This window comes from Sinohyriopsis cumingii, chromosome 1 (genome assembly GCF_028554795.1).
Source record: "Sinohyriopsis cumingii isolate HCF-2022 chromosome 1, ASM2855479v2, whole genome shotgun sequence".
NCBI classification, from domain to species: Eukaryota; Metazoa; Mollusca; class Bivalvia; order Unionida; family Unionidae; genus Sinohyriopsis; species Sinohyriopsis cumingii.
Genome location: NC_142961.1, coordinates 54,135,951 through 54,161,722, shown reverse-complemented (window position 1 = coordinate 54,161,722; position 25,772 = coordinate 54,135,951). Strand labels below are relative to the sequence as shown.

The following is a 25,772-nucleotide window of genomic DNA, read 5'->3' as shown; positions in this document are numbered from 1 at the left end:
CGATATGAATGGTTCATAATTCTCCATAATCAAATCAGACTGATGGTTATTAGACTCAACAAATATATTGTTTTCAAAACATGACTGTGACCTTGACCTATTAGAAATAAGAGCATTTGGAATAGGTCTGTCTTGATTCTGATGCATATTTTTCAATTTGTAGCAATCAGAAATGATAGTTTCTGAATTTTTGCCAATAAGCTTCAGGGACTAACTCATAACCCTTTAAGATGCATTTTTTAACGGTATCATATTCACCACTTTGTTGAACTGACAATGTTTTGTAAATATCATTAGCCTTACCAGTGATTACATACTGTAATAATCGAGTCCAATGCTCCCTTGGCCATTTCAAATTTTCAGCAACTTTTTCAAAACAGGGGCACTAACCTAATATTCTTTGCAACATCAAAACTTAAATTTTGTATTCAAAGTGGGAATATGCTTTTCACTTGCCAGCTCCATTTCTTTTATTCGACATTGATATTCCCTCTCTTCCTTCTCTCTTTGTATTTGCATTTCTCTTTCTTCCTTTTGTAGTTGTTCTTTTTCCTTCTCCAATTGCAAATGCATTTGCGCTTTCTGTAACTATTTTTTCTTTCTAACTGCATTTGTCTTTCTTTCTCTCTTTCTTCCGACTGTAAATGCATTTGCTCTTTCTCTTTTTCCAATTTCATTTGTTCTTTTTCTTTTTTCAATTGCAACTGCATTTGTCTACAGTTCTGTGTTATTCACAAACAATACTCCGGTGTTTGAATTAAGGTCACACCGATCGTAGCAGAAACTGCAGCTGCAATGGTTTCATATCTCCATATATCTTGCCCATGTAAGTTTCCTTTATGGCAGACTGCCTTTGCTGATCTTGATTCCTCCTCTGCCCTACGGATCTTCTCTTGGACCATATATCTCATGTCAACTGTGTTCGTATTTTTTCATGTTTGCATTGTTCTTAACCCTAATCCCTCATTCCCAGGGTTCTTCCTCCACCAATTATACTGGCTGCCATGTATAGCCTATCTTGTGCTGAAAAATGGCATTAAACCCTACAACAACAACAACAACTGATTTGACCTTTTTCAGCATTTTGAACTTTATTTCAGAATATTGGTAAGAAAGGGAAAATAAAAACATGCCCTTATCATCACTCAGTTGCAATGCATAAATAACATTATCAGCTTCTATTACTAATTACTAAATAAATTTATGATGCACATTAAAATTTAATGACTATCACTCTTGAGAGTGGGACAGGGAAGACAGATGATAATTCGGGCCTAGTTTTGTGACTGAAGTTTGTCATTGTAGATAGTCCAAGTTATTAATTGATTTCTGTGAAACTTGGCAAATGTTCTGATGATGATCAAAAGATATACACACTTACAAACCACTGTGCCCAAATGCAATTTTCTATGAGTTATTGCCATTTTTGTCATGCAGCTTAATGTAATGTATGAAAGAATCTTGAAATTGTTGTTGTTGTAGGGTTTAATGCCAATTTTCAGCACAAGATAGGTTATACATGGTGGCCAGTATTAATGGTGGAGGAAGAACCCGGGAAAACAGAGGTGAGATGGCAGTGATCTATAACAGAGAGCACTTTAGACCACTTGGCCACTCGAGGTCCCCAAATCTTGTAAATACAGGAGAGGAAGGGTTGTATTTTAATGAACTGCTTATAATTCTTCTAGTTTTGTGCTTGTTCTTAATTATAAAAGTATCAATATTACTTATTATTATTATTGTTTTATAAGTGTATGAAATATAGACCTTGTTGCCAAGATAATGACAGTCACTTCTAATTCCAAATGATGTTTAACAACAAGAGTTTAGTGGTTTTCATGCACAACAGGAATGACTATGCTTTACGGAGTTCATGACTCTCTGAACCTAAATTGGGTACCAACTACAAGGCCAGGCTGTGTTGATGTGGATTAATACTTAAATTTTACGTTGTGCAAAAATTGAATAATGTTGTACAAGCATGTGAGTTTATGGGTTAAGCAAATTTTCCAAAAAATGTTTCTTTCATTAATCTCATCTGAATTTATACTGATCTTACTGACCCATATCACTTAAATGAATTTGCTATACTTCAGACATCCCCAGCAAAGCAATGAACAAAAGAAAGGTTCTTTGCATTCAATAGTTCCTAAATGTATTCTAAATACTGCAAAAAATCACCATCCATATCACTGTGTTTACATAAAATGCTTCTTACAAAATATACTTACAGTAATTGGTCACCTACTTACAAATTAAAGATAAAATTCAGAACAAACTTTTCAGACAAATTTTAATGAAGTTAGTTGTGTGCCTCTGAAGAAGCTCATGTAGAATGGGCAAACAGATGAACAACACACTGTGGATACAAGGCCATGCCAAAAGTTTATAGCTAAGCATCATCAAAGTCAACAAAGACAGAAAGTAATTTTATGCATCTAGTATCTTACTGTTGATATTAAACTATATGGCTTCCACAAATGAATCAGTATGCAATTCATACATATCATCAAGAAGATACAAAGTTAACATACTGAAGTCATTAACCCCACATGTGTGTGTGATTTAGATTTTTAACATAGCTTTAAGAAAATTTCAGTCATATTGCTACAATGTCTGCAGTGTGACAGTTTACAGTGATGTCTAGCACTAGGGCATCATGCTGCAGACTTGTAGCATAATGTCCCACCCAGTCATATTATCCTGACACCAGGCTGACCAGTCCTAACACTACCTCTTAATGCTGAGCGCCAAGCGAGGCAGGTGTTAGTACAATTTATGTAAATCTTTGGTATGACTCGGCTGGGATTCGAACGCAAGACCTCCTGCATCCGAGGTAGATGCTCCAACCACTAGGCCACCTGAGCGGTAAACCCACACATCATACGGTTGTACTCTACTTCAGAGCATTGTACCATCAACATCATTTATGATACACCAAAAGTGGATGTTATTTCAAAAAAGTGGACAGAGGTAGCTCAACAATGATAGCAAAAAATGTTGACTTTCTACTCACATTACAGCTGCAGGAAATATAACTCTTTAGACCCATTTTTTTAGGCCAAAAATGTACTGGTTTTTGGAACTGGAATTTGTGTCCATATTTTACACTTTTTGGCCTGAGATCTAAATTAGACCATTCCAAACTGCACATGAACAGGTGAACCTTTGCAAAAAGAAGGATAAGTTTGTGATTCAGAGCAAAATGTGGCCAAGACATCAAAATTATGAGTCAAATTCGCAAGAAAAGAAAATATTGTGACCCTTCTGCACATGCATGACTGCTAAAGCCAATAGAAAATGTCTTTTAAACAACAAGGCATCCACTAAATGAAATCATTTGGCAGCAAATGTATTTGGATGTATTAAAGAAGCAACTCCAAAAATGTGTATCCTACTCCCATTTTTCAGGCAAACATGAAAAGATTTTCCAAGGGTTAATGAGTTAAGTAACAGAATAAAATATAAAGAAGGATGTCATACATTGCACTTTATATGTGAACTCCATGTTTAATAAGCCTCTATGTAGCATGGCTGACTGGAGCTTATTTACATGCACTTTAGGTCAAGGTTTGTGGTTCTGAACTAAACTAACTGTACAAAAGCTGTTATATTTTTTTTAAATGGACTTACCATGACCTCTGACCTAGACATAAGAATCAATAGGCTTCTTTATTAGACTGTGCAAGTTATCCACAAAGTTTGGTCAAGGAACATCCTTGTGAACAAAAGTTGTTCTGTACAGAGACCTTTATCTATGATGTCATGACCCAAAAATCAATAGACTTTTCTCTCACCCAATTTGAAAGTCATTAACAACCTTTGGTGAAGGCACATGGTTGAAACCTTATACTTTTGTGCAGAAACCATATTTCTTCACTCAGACACTGTCAGTGAACTTGATCTTTCGATCCCAAATTCAACTGACATCTTCCCCTTACCACAGGTTTACACCATCCTCAACATTCGGTACAAGTATGTGCTGCAGAGCTAATGTTCTTGTGCAAGAAACAAATTCTTTCTTCAGTCACAGTGACCCTGGTGATTAGCCCCCAAATCAATAGGTTTTTCTTACCCCAGGTTCAAGCCATCCACAAAACTTGGTCCAAGTATATGATAGAGAAATAATGTAATTGAGGAGAAAGGATTTTTCTTCTTTCAGATACAGTGCCATTGAATCTTGACCTCAAAATAAACTGACTTCTTTCTTAATCAAAATGCAAGCCATCCTCAAAGTCTGGTAACTGTGGATGGTGGAGAATTCAAGTTATTGTGCAGAAACCAAATTGTCAACAGATGGCAAGACAATATAACATAATATGCTGCCCCTTATAACTGACCAATATAAAGTCTCACTGTGATCTTTATATTGGTATAAGCACAGTACTTCAGACAAAGTACAGTGTGACCCCACTACATCACGCTCCGTAATAAGATGAATTCGGATATAACATGGTTATGGCATGGCTCCCAAAATTTCATACATATGTACTTTTCTCATATACGAAGTTTGTTTTTCTTTCTTAAAAGTAAGAAAGTAATGTGTAAAAATTGTATATTCATTTTTGAAGAAGAGATCATGTATCAATTCTAATATATAAGACAACTGTGGCGTGGCTCCTGCAATTTCATATACAATTTCTTAAAAAAAACACAAAAATAACACGGAAAACATTTATTCAAGGATCATGCTGGGCTTTGCCAATGTTGCAAATTGTGATTTATATTCCTCACTAGCGACAAAATATACCATATGGCAATTCTTTTTCCTGGACATTCTTTACTGTTTAAACCTGTGAATACAACCTTGGGTTTGGAGTGAAGAAATTTAGTGGCATCACGACAGGATGCCGCAAATGAGATATAAAATGCAATGGAATTTATTATCTATTGTTAGATAAACAAATTCTTTGTTCATATTGACAAACCATCTTATCGGTGCATTGTTAATATCATAATCTACTTAGTCTGACATCTGGCCTGAGTACTCTAAACTGACATCTGTGCATTTTTTTAAAAAAAATTCTGGTAGTGGAGATCAACCGGATGTGGCCTTATCTCTTCTTTTGGACTAAACAGTGTCGGATTTTTGGCTGCTCACTAGTATATAATTAATATATTTATTTTGACTGACCTCTTATGTGGATGGTAAGCGAAATTCCTCTTCTTTTCACTCATAAAATTAAATCCTTCGGAACACTCATATTTTCTGTAGTAATCCAAGGCATAACAGAACAGAACACCTGGGTATTCATCGTCTGTTGGCCTTTTTTTTTTTTTTACAATTCTGACACATACGTGGAAGGCAGCATTACTATGCTACCAGAAATGTCACCAAAAATTTAAAATAAAAAAAATAAAAAACAATACAGAGATCTACTTGTTGATCTGTCTATGCTAATGGGACGAGCTACAATCGACCAACTTTTGAAGGCAGGAAAAGTAACTGCTACAATCACCCAAATGATGGCTAATTCTTTTTTGTTTTGAAAATGTACCCAGAAAAAAATTAGTCTTGTGGAAACGTCAAAGAAAACTGATCACCTTTGAAGCAACGATAGTTCTGTATAAATTCTAAGCAAATTAAAAAAAATTCAGTCTCAATCAATGGTCTACAAATATTTGATGATGCTGTCGCAATAAGAAACATACATCTGATTGGTCCTCCTAAGCTGTCCTTTAGTGGTAACTTCAATAACACATATACCCTTCATCAAAGGGAACCGACTACAATCTTTAATAAAAACAAATAACCTTTCATCAAAACAAGTCAGCACCAAACATAAATAAAAGCAATGGAATCTGATAGATTGTCGTTTTTCCAAAGTGACTGGAAAATGTTTATTATGCCATGAAAGTCTGATTTTTGCAGGGGGAAAAAAACGCTTATGGTAGTTATAAATGGCAACATAAAATGCAAATTAAATTTCTAATCTATCGAAACCATAGTTAGAAATCTTGCAAAGATGTTTGTTAAACATTTTAATTTGTTCAAGCTTTCATTTTCCTATGAATAGTCTCATCCCCTGGGTAGCCTTGGCAAGATGATACTGTCTCCAGCTGACCAAAATTTATGTCAATTTAAGTATATGTACATGTAGCTTGTAAACAACTATAGCCTTGTGCTGCTTGCAACAGATATAATGAATTGTTAAGTGACAATCTGATATAGATCAAAATGAGGACTACCATTTTTTTTATAAATACAAGTACAGTACTTAATGGATTATGGATTGTAATATATAAAATGTAAGTTGTCAATATACAGTGTTTTTAAAAATACTTTTTGTGCCTGCTTTTATTACCCCCTCCATCCACCGCATTTTAGGTACATGCATCATTTCTTCAGCTAAACTGACTTGGTTGGTTATAGAATGGTTCAGTCTATAACACGGTTGGGTTCTATGGACCCCAAATACCATGTTATAGCCGGGTGACACTGTACAGTCAAACCTGTGTATAACTACTCCTCAAAGGAAAACACAGAAAAGATGTTCTCAGAAGACAGGTGGTCTTTACATACAGGTAATATTCATGTACAGAAATTTTAAAGAAATGATGAAACAATGATAGAGTGCTAAATAAATAAATGGGTTGGTGGTCTCGCTGCACAGTTAGTAATCTCTCAATATAATAAGGTGCAACTTTTCAAATGAATGAATGAAGCAAGTAGTATAAACAAGGGATACAGTATACATTCAGTCCCTAGTAACCATCTAATAACAATGGTGCCTGTATACAGTACATAAGGGAAAATTGAACCCCAAAATAGTGGCTTCTGGTTGCATTGAGCAGATGGTCACTATATGCAGGAAAACTATACAGGACATTTTGAGGGTGATGAAAATGGTAGAAACCTAGAGGATGGTAGATGCAAACAGTTGTTTGTTAGAACAGGTTTGACTGTACAATATAGTTTGTCTAAGCTATACTCTACTATGAATATTTTGTTCTAGATAATGACTGAAACACATTCTGACTGCACAAAAAATGCAAATGCTAAATGAACATAAGAAATTCCTATGTATTTATTTTCACATGCATAGGCCATCTGATCAAAGGTTTTACAAATTTAAACTCAATTTAGCTTCTTTTGCGAACCATGTGCAGGGTGATTTCATACATACATGAATATTTTATGTTTTACACAAAATTTCACGATTTTCTTTTGAGCAGTCTTTCACAAGAAAACAATACTCTGGTGAAATTCTCAGCAAAATGTGCAAAAGACAATATTACTTATACAAAACTCACAGTGATACTAATTTCTGCAATAAAATGCTATTTGCATGAAATCAGCATATTTGCTTTGGAATTGGGAAATATTAGGAATTTTGTTGTCTTGGCCTCCCTTTATCTTGTGGAGCATTAAAAAATAACTTTTACCATAAATATATTAGAACAATGGTGGCAGAGTGTGCTCCAAGACTATACAGTGTATGACAAAATGAAAACTTCAAGTACGCTTACCAATCTTTCTGGTACTGATACAAAATGAAAATAAAAATAAAATTGGAAATGTGTTAATATGGCATGGCCAAGTTCAAAGTTCAAGTCAAGCGGGGTGTGTGTGTGTTTATCTAGCCATAAATTGTGATAACTTACCTTAACCTAAGTCTTCTGAATTAGATAATTAAATGCCAAATCTGGTTTCAAGCCATGAAGTTCTTCAAGTTTATTGAGCAGAAAAAAAAACAAAATTCTTTACAGACCTTTTGTGACACAATTAGACCTGACATGATATAATGGGGTCTGATGTGCTATGAGACCTGACATGAGATAATGGGGTCTGATGTGATGTGACCTGACATGAGATAATGGGGTCTGATGTGCTATGAGACCTGACATGAGATAATGGGGTCTGATGTGCTATGAGACCTGACATGAGATAATGGGGTCTGATGTGCTATGAGACCTGACATGAGATAATGGGGTCTGATGTGCTATGAGACCTGACATGAGATAATGGGGTATGATGTGTTATGAGACCTGACATGATATAATGGGGTCTGTGCACCACAAAATTCACTGTTCACATCTCATTTTAAATACAAAACAATTAAAATAAAATGACATAAAAATTTTTTGTCCTTTTTTGCTTAACCAGATGATAGTTCAAAATTATGCTAATTATCTAATGAAAATACCAGTTCAAGTGTTTTCTACTCAAGCCTTATTTATGAAGAAAGGAAATATCTTACATAATAAATCATGGCCATAATCAGTGTCCACTGTCCACATACTACAAATGTAGTGGACAATTACATGGCAAATGTTGTTTTGCAAATTCCTGAAATTTCTAATAATGGACAGGTGTACATTATTGAAAATAGTTTCTGACAGTTTTCACTGTATTAAGCACATCTATTCCTTGTGTCTATTCTCTCACTGACTGGCTGCATCACCTGTTCCACAATGAAGTACATACTCTCCAGGTTATGGAAATTACTAATATCAGAACAGTCACCCAAAAGAAGTATTGTCCCTTGGAAGATATTTCTGAGTTCATCTGAAATTACAAAATATTTTAGTTACATTATCTCATAAAATTGTAAAGTAGAAAATTCATATTTGCTTTAGAAATAAATCCATAAAATAATTCTCCTATTTACATGTTTATTTAAAATTTACACCATATACACTCCTTTTCACTTGCCTGTAGGATTACAATCTAACTATCTGTTAGAACAGAGAGAGAATATCTAATTGAACCTTTCACACTGAAAGCTATGGAAATTCTTCTCTCAAATCTGTGAATCTTATTAAAACAACTTTCCCAGTCCATAATTCAGTCTAGCTGAAACCTGATATTAGAGACAGGAGCTATGTTATGATTGACAGCTCTAACTGTTCAGACCAGTACTGCAGGGAGAACACAACCATCCCTATCATTACAGCATAATACTCCCCAGTTATCTAATTATATCACACTGTTCCCTATCATTACAGCATAATACTCCCCAGTTACCTAATTATATCACACTGATCCCTATCATTACAGCATAATACTCCCCAGTTATCTAATTATATCACACTGCTCCTCTCTTTTAAGACAACATGCGTCCCACATGTTACTGTTGGAGTCAGTTCAATTTCTTCATAGAGATTACAATGAAGTTGTTGTTTTGGCAGGAGTTATATCATAGTATCAGTACTTGTTTGACTATTAATTATGAAGGAGACTTATACACGAGTTTACAAAATATAAAACTAAATATGAGATACAGAACTTAAGCTTATTTTTTTAAATTAGGTCTCTTATGTTATGTGTTTAGGCTTGAATAAACAGCAACACAAGAAAGAGTGAAAACAAGCTTTGAAAAATTTAATAAATAATTTATTTCCCTGGAAAAATACTGTAAAAATAAATAATATAAGAACTTATGATTTCAGTAATCAAATCCAAAAATAATCTACGAATAAAATGATGTATGCTGTATCCTGTTCAATGTTGTTGTCTACAGTTTCTTGTAGAAGCACAAGAAATAATCCTCTGGTTTTGGAAATCCAAATAAAAATTTTAAGAAATGTCTTTGTTCAAGAATTCTGTATGAGCACAAAAATATTTCCAGAGAAACGAATTAATCTTTCAGAATCCAAATAATCGGAAGAAAAATTAACATATAACTAAAAAACTGGCTACAACAGAAGGAAACAACTTGACATCAAGCATATTTAAAACCCAGACTGAGATCTCTCTCTCTAAGCATCACTATTAAAACTAATACCTAATTGCAAAATAGAGGATCACGTGATCATGTTTACACATAAAAAAATCATGTAGCCCCAGTATGACCTTGATATAAACCAATCATTTTACTCTGAGAAAAAAAATTTACTTCACAGAAACTATTTACAAGTCTAGGGTCACATATTCAATACAGCTCAATCTCAGCCTTATTATTCCTACAATAAAAATAAATATAAAAAAGAACTTGTTTACATGTCTGTTAATAATTCTGAATTAAGGTTGGGAACTAGGTCAGCTTTCTGTGTTTACCAAATAAACTGTCATGGTCAAACTATTTTCTGGAAAAAATTTCCAAATCACGTAAACAAGATTATATTATAACAGGATGTAAAAGAATTAAAAAAATTTAAGCTGACAAACAAACAATAAAATTAAATAAATATAAATTAAATCCGATATATGTAGCAGGTCAGGTAAATCCTATTTACACACTAAACAAATACGTCCAAAAAAACGGTTCACAAATATTCCTAAGATAATGTAGTAATTTACACATTTCTACTAATTTAAGTCATCTGACAGTCATGGAGCACAGCCACTTTATTGTGCCTGATCATGTCTTAGATCACTCTACACTCCTGGTTCAAATCTCTGCTGTGGGCATCACACTTGCAGTGCCCGAACTCCATAACATCGAGAATACCAGTCTTACAATCAGACCTGTCTGAATCACTGTCGTCACTGTTCGGAATTTCCTTTTCTGTGTTACCATTGTCTTTCAACCAGTTTGTACTAACACCATTGAATGGTTTTAGTCTATTATAATGAACCACGTGCAGTTTGTGTGCTGGAGATTTTTGCATGCGATATACCAGGTCACTGATACAATTTACAATAAGATAAGATCCATCCCAATTTGATTGCAATTTCAGGCTAATACCAATTTTCTGTTTTGGGTCATGTAGCGTCCCAGCATCTCCTGTCTGATACATTTTAAAGTGTGTCCGATAGTCGTAGTACCATTTCTGCTTTTCACTTGAATTTGTAGGTGTTCTCTAACCAACTCACGGGCACTTTCCAAATATGTCCTTAATTTTGAAACAAATTCTGTACAATTCCTGGACTTCAAAGACTTTAACCTCACTTCTCGATCAAGCATCATTTCATCTGAGCAGTACTACAGTATGCCATGAGTGCCAGTGGCAGACTATCATTCTAGTTTTTTCTGATCTTGGGACACTTGGGTAGTTAGAATGTTCTTTATAATCTGAGAATATTAAAACACTGCTTTTGTTATCAACTGTCACAGCCTTGCATGTTGCTGCCACAGATTTCTCATACATATTAACTGATTTTTCTGACAGATTGTTGTTGTTGTTGTTTTAGGGTTTAACGCCATTTTTCAGCACAAGACAGGCTATACATGGCGGCCAGTATTAATGGTGGAGGAAGAACCCGGGAAAACCCCGGAAAGAACCACCAACCCAAGAGAAGCTACCGGCAATCTTTCTCACATATCCACATTGGCCGAACCCAAGACTCGAACCTACGCAGACAGCGGTGAGATGGCAGTGATCCATGACAAAGAGCGCTTTAGACCACTCGGCCACTCGGGGCCCCTTCTGATGGATTGAGCACCTGAATAGTAATAGTTATCTTCTGCATTAACCACTGACTTTGCCATCAATAATTGATACCTCTCTGTGAATTTCTTGGATGGTACCAGTACTGCATAAGAGGGCACAGCTTCTAGGTCTAGTAACTTCCCCAGTATGATTCTTTCCAATCCCTAAGTATAATACTTGTTTTGTCCACTACCACATGGAAACACCCAATGTTCTTCAATTCCACTGAGACATATTTCACTGGTTGACCATTCAACTTAAATGTATTAGTTCCAGCATCAATGACACACTGGTGTCTCTGGAGAAAGTCAAAAACAAGAATTCCACTGATATTTTTCCTACACCTCTTGTTTGGATACACTCTCCATCAGTCATTTTCATTTGTTGACTGTCTGGTTCCAAATATAATTTTTGCAGATCAGACATTTGTTCATAGATGGGACTGTTAATTATGGTCACAGCTGCACCCATTTCGATGAGGAAATTACCTTTCTGTTCTTGCACTATGCCTTGTATGTACATTACTGATCCATTGCTGGAAATTCAAGTGGTACACAGTTGCATCCTGCCCTGTTTGTTCTTATTTATTTTTAATTTCATACAGTCTTTCGTTATATGTTCATCACTGCCACAAATTCAGAACTTCGAATTCTGCTGATTAAAGGATCCTTCAATGTACTTCCTCTTTGACGAATACAGTTCTACCTTAATTTCTCTGATTTCACTGGATAATTCTATGATGTAGGTCTGGAGGTCCACTATGCTGGATGTTGGACATCCTACATCATCAACACCGATTATTTCAAACTTGAGCTGCCATGTAATGATCCAGTTGTTTATCTACACTTTGAATAGTCTCCAATTCAACTGCTAACTTTGTGACTTCTTCCAAGGTATAAGATGACTTTGCTGAATACAAAGCCTCATGTACAAGTCTGTCAATGCATCAATAAAATGATCCCGGCTCAAAGTTTCTATAAGTTCAGTTGGAGCCTTTGGATAGGCTCTCCTGCGTTTTACATTCTGAGCTAGTTCTGGCAAAATTTGGTCTTGCCTCCGTGTGAAATTTTTAAGTTGCACTCTGAATAATTCTTTTTGATGCTCTGAGCCAAACTTCCTGCTCTGTGCATTTGACAATTTCAAATATATTTGCCTCTCCCAAGATTCTAAATCTGCAAGTACTGCCTGTACACTTCCCCATAAATTTGATGCCAGAAACATTGCTTTTTGGTCTTCAGTCCAGTCGTTAATTCCTGCAACAAGTTCAGAATGAACTCTAAAGTCTTCCCCCAGTTCCGAACCATCATAGGTCGCTGACCTCACTAATGGCTTTTGAAAGTTTCTATTCCCACTGGTGTTTGCAACATTTTCTAGACTTGTAAGGTTTCCCTGAATCTGGCTCTCCTGTGCCTCACATTTCTGTTCTAACTTCTTCATTTCCTACAGCTGCGACCTACTTTGCACATTAAATGTAGAAGTTGAGGTTTGTAACGTTGAACCCAAACTTGTGTTGGGATTTCTCCAATGTCCCAAGAGAATTGCTGGGGTATCAAGCCTTCCGTCCGCCATTTTCCACAACAAATAAAAATTGGCTGAATCTGAATAAATACAAGCCATAATCTTCACTGATATCATAGTGATTTAAATCCTGCAATCAACTTTAAGAGAATCACTCTAAAAAAAACAAACAACTAGCCATAGTAAATTCCATTGCCAAAATACTAAAAGAAAACCCACAACAGATATATTCTATCAGTGAAATTTCATCCCATGGATCAATCACAACTGCACACAACAACACTGACAGAATAATCCACTAAGAGTGAGAATATCCCACTGCTGCCACCAAAAATGTTAAGGTGATGGATTCTGAAATAAATCCGTAAACAATTCTCCTATTTACATGTTTATTCACAATTTATATCATATACACAATTGTTATACTTTTGTAGTAATTTCAGTAATTAAATTCAATCCTCAGATACATTCTTTTCCTGTCACAAGTATATTAATATTCATCTCTTGTAATATGAACATTGGTAGGCGCATCGTGTCTGACATAACCAAAGTACATTCTATAGATTGCTGATGTAACTACTTTGCTCCATGCTTTTAAACAAGTCCTTGGGACTGCCAGGTAGGAAAGTACCTCATGTCATGTTCTCCTCTCATACTGGTTGTTTCTGATACAGCGTTAACATACATGGTCTTTGGTCTTAATCCACATAATGCATTGTTGCAATTAGCTAAGATAAATGTAGATCACTTTAAAAATCTTATCTACACATTCATTTTTGTGTTTTTATGTACTTTATATTGTATGTCTTCCATTACTGCAATGACTATTAAAAGCAGCAACAATAGTTGTGAATTATATATGAACAAAAATTCAATTAGTGAAGGATCAATGCAAAAGGAAATCATGGAATAATTTAGCTGTCATCCAAATTCCATATAACACAAGTTACAACAAATAAAAAGGTACATATCTAGTAACAGTGATCATGGATTCCAAAATAAATATAGGAATCATAGTGGATCAGCCAAGAGGTTTTGATTGGAACTAGTGTTCAGATTTGTATTAGATTATGGGAATTAAAATCTTCCAGACAAAAGAGCTCTAAACACAACATACCACCTCTAACAATGTTATAAATATGATCTGATTGTGGTTTATCTTTCAGAAGCTTTCACATTACTTTGGCTTACAATTCACATTTCTTGAAATGACCAGCCTCCATCCTCCCACAGTAAATTTACAGTATTACAAAATAGCCCCAGATGTTAAACAAAAGCATATACCAGAAAAGACTGCATCAGACTGTACCCTACACAAAAATATATTTCACAAATAACTATTTTCCCCAATACACATAACTATGGCAAGTTGACCTTATAAGATTTGGAGTAAGGCTGTTTTAGAAAAGATAAATTTAAATAATAATGAGAACTATCCATACCTGTTGATTGGAAACAAGTAAACCAGACACTTCTCCCTTTTTCAGAGGGGGTGGAACATCAGGATGGACAAGTTCTTCATTTTTTACCAGATGACCTTTCATGAAGTGCTTTCCTGTTTCTATGATCTCCACTATTACCTTCTTCCCCATAAGATTCTCATCTTTGGGAACTAAAACCTATTTACAGGAAAGTTCTGGTTATTATGAAGGTGAATTAAATAAATGCAGATAAGGCATTATTGTTAAGAGCAACAAGAACACAGTCATCAATATCCCCCACTCTGCCAAAATGTCAGGAGACGGGAATGTTTCTATGCTATGGGAAAAGTGAGAATAATAAATGGATGGATGGACGTATAGGCAAAAACAATATAAATAAATTCTAAATGAAAGGGCACATCTTGACCATGAATCTAATATAAATGTGATATTTTACAGGGATCTTGAAGAATTTTGGACTTTTCTGTTCCAGAAACAATATAATGGATGATTGGATGGACAGACAAGAAGAAAAAGCTTAAAAATAATGAAGCGACACCTTCTAAAAAACAAAAGACACAACTAGATTATTTGCCTAATATACATACCAATGTCATAAAAATATCCTGAATAATTTTGTAATCTTACTCTGGAAATGAAAGTGTGAAAGATGGATAAATGGATGAATAAAGGAACAAAAATGTTAAAAATTGTGACAGGGAGAAACAGAATAGTAAAAGGCACAGGTACAAAAGGATCTAATGTGTGCACCAAATTTCATAGAAATATTTACATTTTTGCTCCTGAAGCAAAGACAGCAGATAACAGATGGATGGATGGGCAGACAACTCGTTTAAAATGTTAAAAAGTATTTAAACTGTTAAAAATATTAAAGATGAAAAATTGTGAAAAGTAAAAGGCATATCCATATAATGAATGAATGAATGAACAGACAAATGGATGAATACTTTAAAAACATTGAAACTTAAGGCACTTTTAGAACACTACTGTAATATGTGTACTTAGTCTTATGGAATCTGAATAGGAAATGGCACCTTTGGAACACTACTGTAATATGTGTACTTAATTTCATGGAATCTGAATAGGAAATGGCACTTTTGGAACACTACTGTAATATGTGTACTTAGTCTTATGGAATCTGAATAGGAAATGGCACTTTTGGAACACTACTGTAATATGTGTACTTAGTCTTATGGAATCTGAATAGGAAATGGCACTTTTGGAACACTACTGTAATATGTGTACTTAGTCTTATGGAATCTGAATAGGAAATGGCACTTTTGGAACACAACTGTAATATGTGTACTTAATTTCATGGAATCTGAATAGGAAATGGCACATCTGGAACACTACTGTAATATGTGTACTTAGTCTTATGGAATCTGAATAGGAAATGGCACTTTTGGAACACTACTGTAATATGTGTACTTAGTCTTATGGAATCTGAATAGGAAATGGCACTTTTGGAACACTACTGTAATATGTGTACTTAATTTCATGGAATCTGAATAGGAAATGGCACTTTTGGAACACTACTGTAATATGTGTACTTAGTCTTATGGAATCTGAATAGGAAATGGCACTTTTGGAACACTACTGTAATATGTGTACTTAGTTTTCTGGAATCTGAATAGGAAATGGCACTTTTGGAACACTACTGTAATATATGTACTTAGTTTTCTGGAATCTGAATGGGAAATGGCACTTTTGGAACACTACTGTAATATGTGTACTTAGTTTCATGGAATCTGAATAGGAAATGGCACATCTGGAACACTACTGTAATATGTGTATTTAGTCTTATGGAATCTGAATAGGAAATGGCACATCTGGAACACTACTGTAATATGTGTACTTAGTTTTATGGAATCTGAATAGGAAATGGCACTTTTGGAACACTATTGTAATATGTGTACTTAGTTTTTTGGAATCTGAATAGGAAATGGCACTTTTGGAACACTACTGTAATATGTGTACTTAGTTTCATAGACATATTTTGAATATTTGTCAAATCATGCCCCAGAAAGAAAAGGATGGATGGAATGATAGAATACCTACCAACCCTGTTAGATGGGGGAAAATTATAAAAATGATCTGTACCTCTATGGGCAGTTTGACTGAATGAACTGCTTTTAGTGATCATCCATCATAACATTAAACTACACTAAGTTTTACTAATATTTACCATAATTTGTTCAACTGCTTTCTCCAATGTTTATGGTGAACATTTTTGTTATGCATCATGAATCTGAAGTTATGCCTTATGGCAAAAATTCTCTTACAACTATATAGTAAATTCATAAACATTATTTGAAAACAGAAATTCTAAATCAATAATTCACCCATATCATTCAAACTTTTGTGGAATTGTAATACAGTAAAACACATTTACAATATAGCACATATTGTTTAGCAGGATTGTAAATATGCTAAAACACGCTGAAGTGGTTATTATTTGTGGGATTGTAAATACGCTAAAACACGCTGAAGTGGTTATTATTTGTGGGATTGTAAATACGCTAAAACACGCTGAAGTGGTTATTATTTGTGGGATTGTAAATACGCTAAAACACGCTGAAGTGGTTATTATTTGTGGGATTGTAAATACGCTAAAACATGCTGAAGTGGTTATTATTTGTTGGATTGTAAATATAATGAAACCTATTTATGATAAAGTGGATTATATCAGCAGTTGAGGAACTTAGTGGTCTAAGAACAAAGTCACAAAAATAAATACCATCAATCTCAATCACCATATTTATTCTGTCTCATTACTCAAAAAACTCTGTTACCATATTTATTCTATCTCATTGCTCCAAAACTTGTTATTCTGTATTTTCTAAGGCAAAATGTGTCAATTTTCATGGATCATTTCTCCATTCTGTGCCAATGTGAATTACAGTTTCATTACTACACTGACAAAACAAGTTCAGAAATTTACAGTAATTTTAGGACAGTGACCTTTTACATATTTACTTTATATAAATAATTCTTCAAATTGTGTATTTTGTCAAATTAATGTGTGTGTGTGAGTTGGATTTTTAACGTAGCTTTAACAATTTTTCAGTCATATCATTTCAATGTCTGCAGTATGGCAGTTTACAGACCTGCCAACCCTGATGAGTCAGTCTCAGTAAGGCAGTTGAGTTTTTTTCCATTAGATTGACCAGTTTTCAGTAAGGTGTAGAAAATATCAATAACTGCTATTGTAAAGCTAGAAAATTAATTAAAAGTTCAATGCATTGACAATAAACATTATGTTCAACTTAGAAAGTTTGTAAAGTACATGTAGACTTTATTTACCACTAGTACAGTTGCATAAACTCTAGTTCCAAACCCTATGCAGCTCAATGGCTTGTTGCTATCTCTCACTTGACGTAATTCTTGGAAATTCTTTTCCATTTTACATGATGACAGCAATCATATCTCCTGCCACGAGACATACTCAAATTGGCATGTTATGTTCAATAAATGCAATTGTGTCCTTTCCAGCTTTTATTCACAAGAATCTGAATACTCCTTTTTATTCTACTGTGTTGATTATTAACATTTTTCTAGAACCTTATATTAAAATTCGTCTTAAACATGCATTGCTTTCTGGACACCATTTTAAAAAAATTCAATAATCAACAGTTTGATTATGGAGATGCTTCACATGAACAAATAGGTGCAGTTTAAAGCATCTCGGGTGCTGCTGTAAAGTTAGTCTGGTTCCCAGACTAATTTCATTAATTCTAAGATGAAACCCCGATCCAAATAAAACATGGATGAACCAGTTATCCAGATTTTTCAGCAACGATCATTTTTCTGTAGTTTTTGCTAGGATGCCGTAAGTCCGTATTTTAAGGGTAATTTTCGTAAGACTTATGGCAAAATCGTAAGAGTTGGAAGGTCCGAGTTTATAGTGATGTCTAGCACTGGGACATCATGCCGCAGACATGTAGCATGATGTCCCACCCAGTCACATTATCCTGACACCAGGCCGACCAGTCCTAACACTAATCTCTTAATGCTGAGCGCCAAACGAGGCAGCTGTTAGTACCATTTTTCTAAGTCTTTGGTATGACTCTGCTGGGGATGGAATCCATGACCCTCCACATCCGAGGCAGACACTCTAACCACTAGGCCACCGGAGTGGTCCAAATTAATGACTGTTGTTAAATGAAAATGAAGATATTTTTAGTTCCTTTAACACATTTCATGGATGGATTAATATCACAAACATTGCTGGAGTAGGTAAAATATCAGATAGCAGTCAAGACAGACTGACTTCAGCGCAAAAATATGAATGACTGTGAGTTTCCTTCTAAAGATTTTGGTTTTCTATTTTGTTCAATTCTGCATTCAGATGTAAATTTTTGGCCCTTACAAACCTTGCAGTCAAGTTTGCAACAGATGCTGCATCAAAATTTTGATTGGCATCTAATTTTTTTTTTGCAATCAACATAAACAATGCCCCATTTATTTAGTGTATCCAAATATGAAATTGATTGTGTTGAGAGTTTTAAATGTTACTTAAGAAATTTATTACTATATTTAGCCAAGAGATTTTCTGAAAAATATGTCTGTCCTAGAGTGTAAAGGGCACACACTATGGGTGACAGAATATCTAATTGCAACAGTTCATATAAATTCAGGGACTAATCATTTGCAGGATTTGTGTGGAAAAATAATTTTTGAAAAGTTTTACTTTATTCTTGGTCAAATGATTTTTGGTCAAACAGGGCAAAGCAAGCTGCCCCTTTTTGTTATTATTGTGGGGATTTAATAAAGCTATGTTAACAGCAAATTAGCTACCCCCTCCAACATTATGTTTGTTTCAGCTAATGTCTTGAAAAATGTGTGCTTGGAAGGTAAAAATAGGGTCGACCATATTAATGGAAACAATGGGGGTGGGGTGGCGTAGGGTGGGGGGCTACTGAAATGTATTACAAGCCATTTTGTTTGATGTTACAGTCAAATAAAAAGCCAACTATAAGGGAATATTCTTCAACATATTCAAAACTTACCTGATCATAGAACTTGTTATGACCCACATAATACTCCTTATCATGGGAAATTTCTGTTACCAGAACAATCTGAATTTCTCCAAGCTGAAATGATAAATGTATGGTTGTTACGAATGCATTCATCTGAATTGGTATAAAACTTGCACCACATTAAGAGATCTGCCTCTATCTTGTGCTAATGTACTTGGTTAACATTAGGAAAAAGTGGTAAATTCAGATAGCACATACAATCAACCAGTCCTGATTTACATGCTTATAATTTTTACAAAATAAATTCCTCTAAATTAATATTAAACATGTAAGCACTCAAATGCATTATTAAACTCATAGAATTGAAATTGGCAAATCACAAAATAATGCTGGCCTCCTTTAACCCATTCAATGTTTTAGAACCATGTTTGTGCATCAGGAGGTGGTATCCTACTTCTGAGCTCTGTAGTGTCAAGGTCATTTAAGATACACCAAAATGGATGCTATTACAGAAAAGTAGTCAGATATAGCTGTACAAGGATATAAAATAATTTGGACTGTCTACTTGCATTATAAAATACATGGGAAAAACATAGTTTTTGAGCCCTGATTTTGTTCACACCAAAAACGTGCCTGTTGTCAGAATCAGATTTTGTATCCAGATTTAAACTTTTTGGCCTCAGATCTAAGGCAGACCAATCTAAACTGCACACAGACAGGTGAACCTCTGCAAAAAGTAGGATAAGTTGGGGATTTTAAGTAAAAAGTGGTCATGCCACGAAAATGATCAGTCCAATAAGAAAAAAAGAAAAGAAAAAGGAACTTCAACTTTTACCCTTCTGCACATGTGCGTGTGAAATAGCCAATAGAAAATGACGTTTCTAACACAACTAGGCATCAGGCTATATGGAAATCTCTTGGAAACAGATCTGAATGTATTCAGAAGCAGCCCCTCCCCCCAATGTGTTTCCTACTCACATTTCAGGCAAAAATGCAAAAATCTTCAGTGGTTAACGAGTTAACATATGGAAACCAATCTTTTGGGTAAAATGTTTTTCTTCTGGTTTGTATCCTCCCTTCCATGATGATGAAACATATCTGTCATTGTGGACTGGTAGTCTTTGATAATAATCATGGCATTATACTTTTTCTCTTCAAAGAGCCAAAGGAGTAAGTTAGCTATTTGTGGTAAAAATACTTTAAACGGTTGATGTTTTTCTCTTCAAGCTACTGTAAATCATCTTGTTATAGTGTCCACCACTTTTTCTGTAAGTTTTTTCCCTGAAGAATTGCTTCATATGAGCCAGGTATACAGGTCAAACAATACTGGATTTTAATGAAACATCTGCATTCACAGTTACTTGGCCAGCAGAGAAAACGATTTTCATGAGAATCTCTGGTCCTAAGTTTAATAGATCATTTATTCATTATTTTTTCCACTCTTATGTGGCAAACTTGGATGTGGAATGCACATGAAGATACCACCTCAGAAAATCGCAAAACAACATATTTTATCATGGAGAGCTGTCATTTTAGTTTGGTTTGGCTCTTGGTGTTTAATGGCACAGTAACACAAGCAGGTTATTTAGTGCAGATGCAACTGGAGTAGAGTGCCATGCCATAACTGAAAGGCAATCACTGACATGTAACAAATACTCCTGATGGGGTCATACTATGCAGGCTTCCCAAAATGAAGGCTGACAGTGAGAACCCCAGAATGCCGCGCTGGCACAAATATATATAGAGTTTAATTCCTGGAGGCTGAATCTCCAAAGTAATACCCATTTTAAGCCAGATGAGATTTTCCCCATTTGCTGAGATGGGACATGATGCATTCTGAAACTGGGATAGTTTGGTCCAGTTGGCACAGCTTTGGCTGCCACATGGACATGAAAATCTGCAATGGTTTCACAAATAGATTATCCAAGATGATGAGATCTACTGCCTAAATGAGGAAACCCAATTGGTAAAGAAATTCCAAGGCTGAGATGTGACTCTTTATCAGAGACTTATAAATACCATCAAGATTATTTTCAAGATGCATTCCTCAGGTAGACAGAACCTGTTTAACTGCATTTTCAACTCTGTGATGAAGTGGGTAAAATGCTTGGGTGTTATGACATCAGAGTTGTCCTTCTTGACAAGGAATTCAAGGTGTTCCAGACGTGAGATACGGGACTTCACTGTCTTGAATTAGGAAATAACTCACCTGGTGCTTAGGCAAAATGTCATACAGGTAGTTGGAAGTTACATATGTGGTGGTGACTCTTAACTGTACATTGTATCTCTGAATACAAATCTCAGGAATTATCTGGGAGACTTGTGGATTGGAATATGGTAGTACAATCTGTCTCTTGAACAGGTCTGGAGATTGTTTTTGGTGTCTCCTTTCTGAAGCATAGTGCCTGAATGTAAAGACTGAGAGAACTTAGATCTAGGACTGGCTGAACTTTTCACCATCCTTTTGCACTAAGAACTTTTGGAGTAAAGCCCAGCCAATTATACATTTTGAACAATCTCTATTTTCTGTGAGGAGACCATCTATCTCTGCTGCAGAATGCTAAATGTGAATGTGACTCTTCAGACATCTGTATCAAAGGATGCCATTTATATGGGGCAGGGACATTAAAATATCCAGATGACTTCCATGACTCATGGGTTGTTGGGCCAAAGTCTTTCCCATTATGTGGCAAAAGTGTTCAAGTCTCTTCCATACAAGGATATCTCAAAAGGGCAACATGAGCATAGTGTCATTTCCTGTGAGATGAAGGCTGATGGGGAGAGAAAATGGATGGAAGTAATCCTTATCTCCCTGTGCATTGCTAAGAGTAGAACTTGGAAACTTTGGTCTCATCTGAGGAGAGTGCTTGTAGGACCATTTCACCAGTCTGACATGCCATCTGGAAAGACTGACTCAAAAGAGTACAGACTTCATTCAGATTTCTGAATTAAAGCCATGGCTACCAGTTCAAGCAAGGCTCCTATCATAATGACATTTCTGACTTCCAAGCCAATTACACAAAGGAGGATTTAACATTCCCAGACCTCTAACATCTGTCAACTGAAGGTATCTCAGTGTGAAAAACAGGCATTCAAATCCTGTAAACAGACTAGTTAAAATATGATGGGAGTTGTGGCTGTGAAAAGAAACATCTATTGACATGTTGGTCATAAAGCTGCCATCTCTGAACAAATAATCAATCAACGACTTGACCAGATTGAAGCAACCATTTCAATGTTGGCTGGTCTTTCTTGGCCAGCTGATGACAGATGCAGGATCTGTATGTTTCTAATGATGGAATCAGGCTGCACAAGCCAGAAAAATTCTTTGATCACTGTGTGGAAGGCTAAGACTTCTCTGGAAGTTGTTGGATTGAGCACAGAAGAAAATCATGAATGATTCCAGTCTGATTCCTTGGTCATATACAACTTAAGGATAATATATTATTTTTTTACTTGGACCAAGACTACAGGACATAAGAGCAGGAAGGGAGAACTGAATCTTTGCAACAGTAGCAATTATTACATAACAGCAGTAAAACATAAACTGCTACTTCTGCATTGCTGACTTACCAATTAGGAGGAGGCTGATGACCTCAAAAACAAAACCGCACTTAATCTTAATGCTGGAGAGTTCCTTCTGTAAGCTGGTAGATATCTTGGCCACATGTTGTGCTGTCACGATTGAATCCAACTAAAAAAAATGCCCCCAGTCTGGTGTGCCAAAGATCAAAGTAAAAAGATGAAAAGGTAGAGTGAGACCATCATTCAAAGAGGAGTGACCGATCATGCAACAGCCCTGACCATATTGGCTTTGATTCTCATTAAAGAAAGATCTGTATGGGTGCAGAACTTGTAAACTCTCAGTGAGGACAATCAACATGGAAATTGTGGCTTAATCATCCTCAAAACAGAGACTGGGAATTTCAATATGAACAGGTGCTGTTGAAGGTAGTGGATTCTTAACCAGAAACCCTGGTTCGATATGTTTCCTATAGAACAAATACAGAATATTCTCCACTTGGCATCATTTTGGAAGTAGATTGCCTTCTGGCCTGGGCAATGCAGTTGGTAACCAAGTTTGAAATCTGCACTTGGCTGACTGATCAGCTGATATGAGTCAGTTACTGTTGGAACAGAAGGCATCCTCTCTATATAGATGTAACTATGGGGAGGTGGGAGTGTGTGTGTGTATTATGATCTGGTAAGTATATAAATACGGTGTTGCTCAGACATCGAATATGACCACCGTAGTAGCTATCTTGAAAATCTTATTATTGCTCCTGAATGGGGTTATCACCAGAATAATTCCTATGATGTCTGGTTGGTTTAAATGAAATTGGTTATGCTTAGACATCTAGTATGGCCACCATAATAACTATATTGAAAATCTTGTTACTGCTACTTCCACTGAATGGATGGTCACATCAGCATGGGGTGTTCACTAAAAGATCTCCTTTGATGTCTGGCTAAATGAAAATGTTGCCAATCTGATGTTCATTATGGCCATCAGGGCTGTCAGCTTAAAAATCTTTCTATCATTTCTCCTCCACACTGGAAATTCATGTCCACTCTTACTGTGCATTATTATTTTCCCTCCCTTGGAAAGGGGCCAAGGATTTCTGCCTTACAGAAGCTGACAGCAACAGTTTAAGTGTCAGTGATTTGAGACTTAAGGCCATTTCCAACCCTTCTTCCTTCCTACATAAGTGCAGAGATATCACTGGTCAACAGTGAAATCATTACTGACTTGAAAAGGCCCTAATCTGTAGTATTTTGGTGTGCCGAACACGAATATAACCGTGAAAAATTTGTATTGGCTCTCGTTTTGAAGATATTCATATACCTCATTTTCTATGTTTCACTGTGTAAATTTCTCCAGTAGGACTGCAGCAACATCCGGAATAATGATGTAACATTGCATAATACCATCATGCTCACATCATCCACAGTTGATTGCATCATTTTCTGATGCAATGCAATACTAATGCCATGCGGCTGCTGAAGTAAGTTGACGTCAGCAGTGTACTATACATGTGTAGGCCTATTATACTAATGCCAGGCCTATTATACTAATGCCAGGCGGCTGCTGAAGCTGACGTAAGCAGTGTACTATATAAAGCCCAATCAGATAGGTTCAGCATTTAAAATATTTTAGACGTTGTGCGAGACAGTTCAAGCTTCTGTTACATAAAACTTACTATTTTATCCATTTACGTACAATAAAGAACAGTAATGCCTCGAAAGTGTGTTAATACCGCGGACAATTTTTGCTATATTTGTGGGGAAGTGACATTTGCCAACCAGAAGAAAAGTATCAATTCTCAAGTGAAGAAGGCATATCATCTTTACTTCGGATGCAAGGTTGGTGACCAAGACAAGCCTTGGGCTCCGCATATATGCTGTGCTACATGTACAACACAGCTTTAACAGTGGTTGAATTGCAAAAGGTCATCAATGCCGTTTGCAGTCCCAATGGTGTGGAGAGAGCCAAGCAACCACCTAAATGACTGTTACTTCTGCTTGGTTCCTCCTCTTTCCGGCGGAATAACGAAGCGAAAGAAGTCGAGAATAGTCTAACCAAACATTCCGTCTGCATTGAGACCAGTTCCACATGGTGAGGGACTTCCTATTCCAGAACCTCCAGCAGAATATTCTCTTGATTCATCTGACGAAGACAAAGGTGAGTCGACCTGTTCTTCTCCTGGTCCATCAGCATGCAGTGATCCAGATTTTCACTGTGGTGCATCATCAACCCCACACAGAATAACACAGGAAGAACTAAATGACCTGATTCGTGATTTGGACTTATCAAAGAACAAGGCAGAATTGCTAGGATCAAGACTCCAACAATGGAATCTTCTAGAAGAAGATGTCACAATTACTGCATATCGAAAGCGCCACCAGCAATTGGAGCCTTTCTTCAGAAAGGAAAGTAATCTGATATTCTGTTCCGATATTGAGGGCCTCATGAATGCTTTAAAAATCACTCATGACCCACAAGAATGGAGACTATTTGTGGACTCTTCGAAACTGAGTCTCAAGGCTGTGCTTTTGCACAATGGAAACATTCTTCCATCTATTCCAGTAGCGTATGCTGTCCACATGAAAGAGACATACGATAACTTAAGGCAGCTACTGAATTCCATTGAGTATAACAAGTACAGCTGGCACCTCTGTGGTGATTTGAAGGTAGTTGCCCTTTTAATGGGACTGCAGCAAGGATATACAAAATACATGTGTTTCTTATGCGAGTGGGATAGCCGAGCAAGGGAAATGCACTACATGAGGAAGGAATGGACTCACAGGCAGAATGTAGCCATTGGAGAGAAGAATATCCAACACCCAGCTCTGGTTGAGGCTCAGAAAATCTTGCTACCACCCCTTCACATCAAACTAGGTTTGATGAAGAACTTCGTGAAAGCCATTGACCGGACTTTGCCAGCATTCCGATACCTGCATGAAAAATTCCCTCGACTCAGCGAAGCAAAGATTAAAGAGGGAGTTTTTGTGGGTC

General features: G+C 35.9%; 1 protein-coding gene across 2 annotated transcripts in view; it reads right to left on the bottom strand.

Moving 5' to 3' along the window:
- Positions 1–2,276: 2,276 nt before the first annotated feature.
- Positions 2,277–25,772, bottom strand: part of LOC149806888 (threonylcarbamoyladenosine tRNA methylthiotransferase-like) — an 86,155-nt gene continuing 62,659 nt past the window's right edge. The window contains exons 13-16 of one of the 2 annotated variants that reach the window (XR_016421232.1): positions 19,286–19,369; positions 14,277–14,453; positions 7,805–8,509; positions 2,277–7,769 (exon numbers count right to left, since the gene is read on the bottom strand). Coding sequence is in view for 1 of the 2 variants with exons in the window: in XM_089959141.1 (XP_089815267.1) it covers positions 8,402–8,509; positions 14,277–14,453; positions 19,286–19,369 (369 nt within the window). In the remaining variant the exon portion in view is untranslated. Of the gene's footprint in view, positions 8,510–14,276; positions 14,454–19,285; positions 19,370–25,772 lie in introns of both variants that reach the window. The other variant, XM_089959141.1, reaches the window with a different exon arrangement.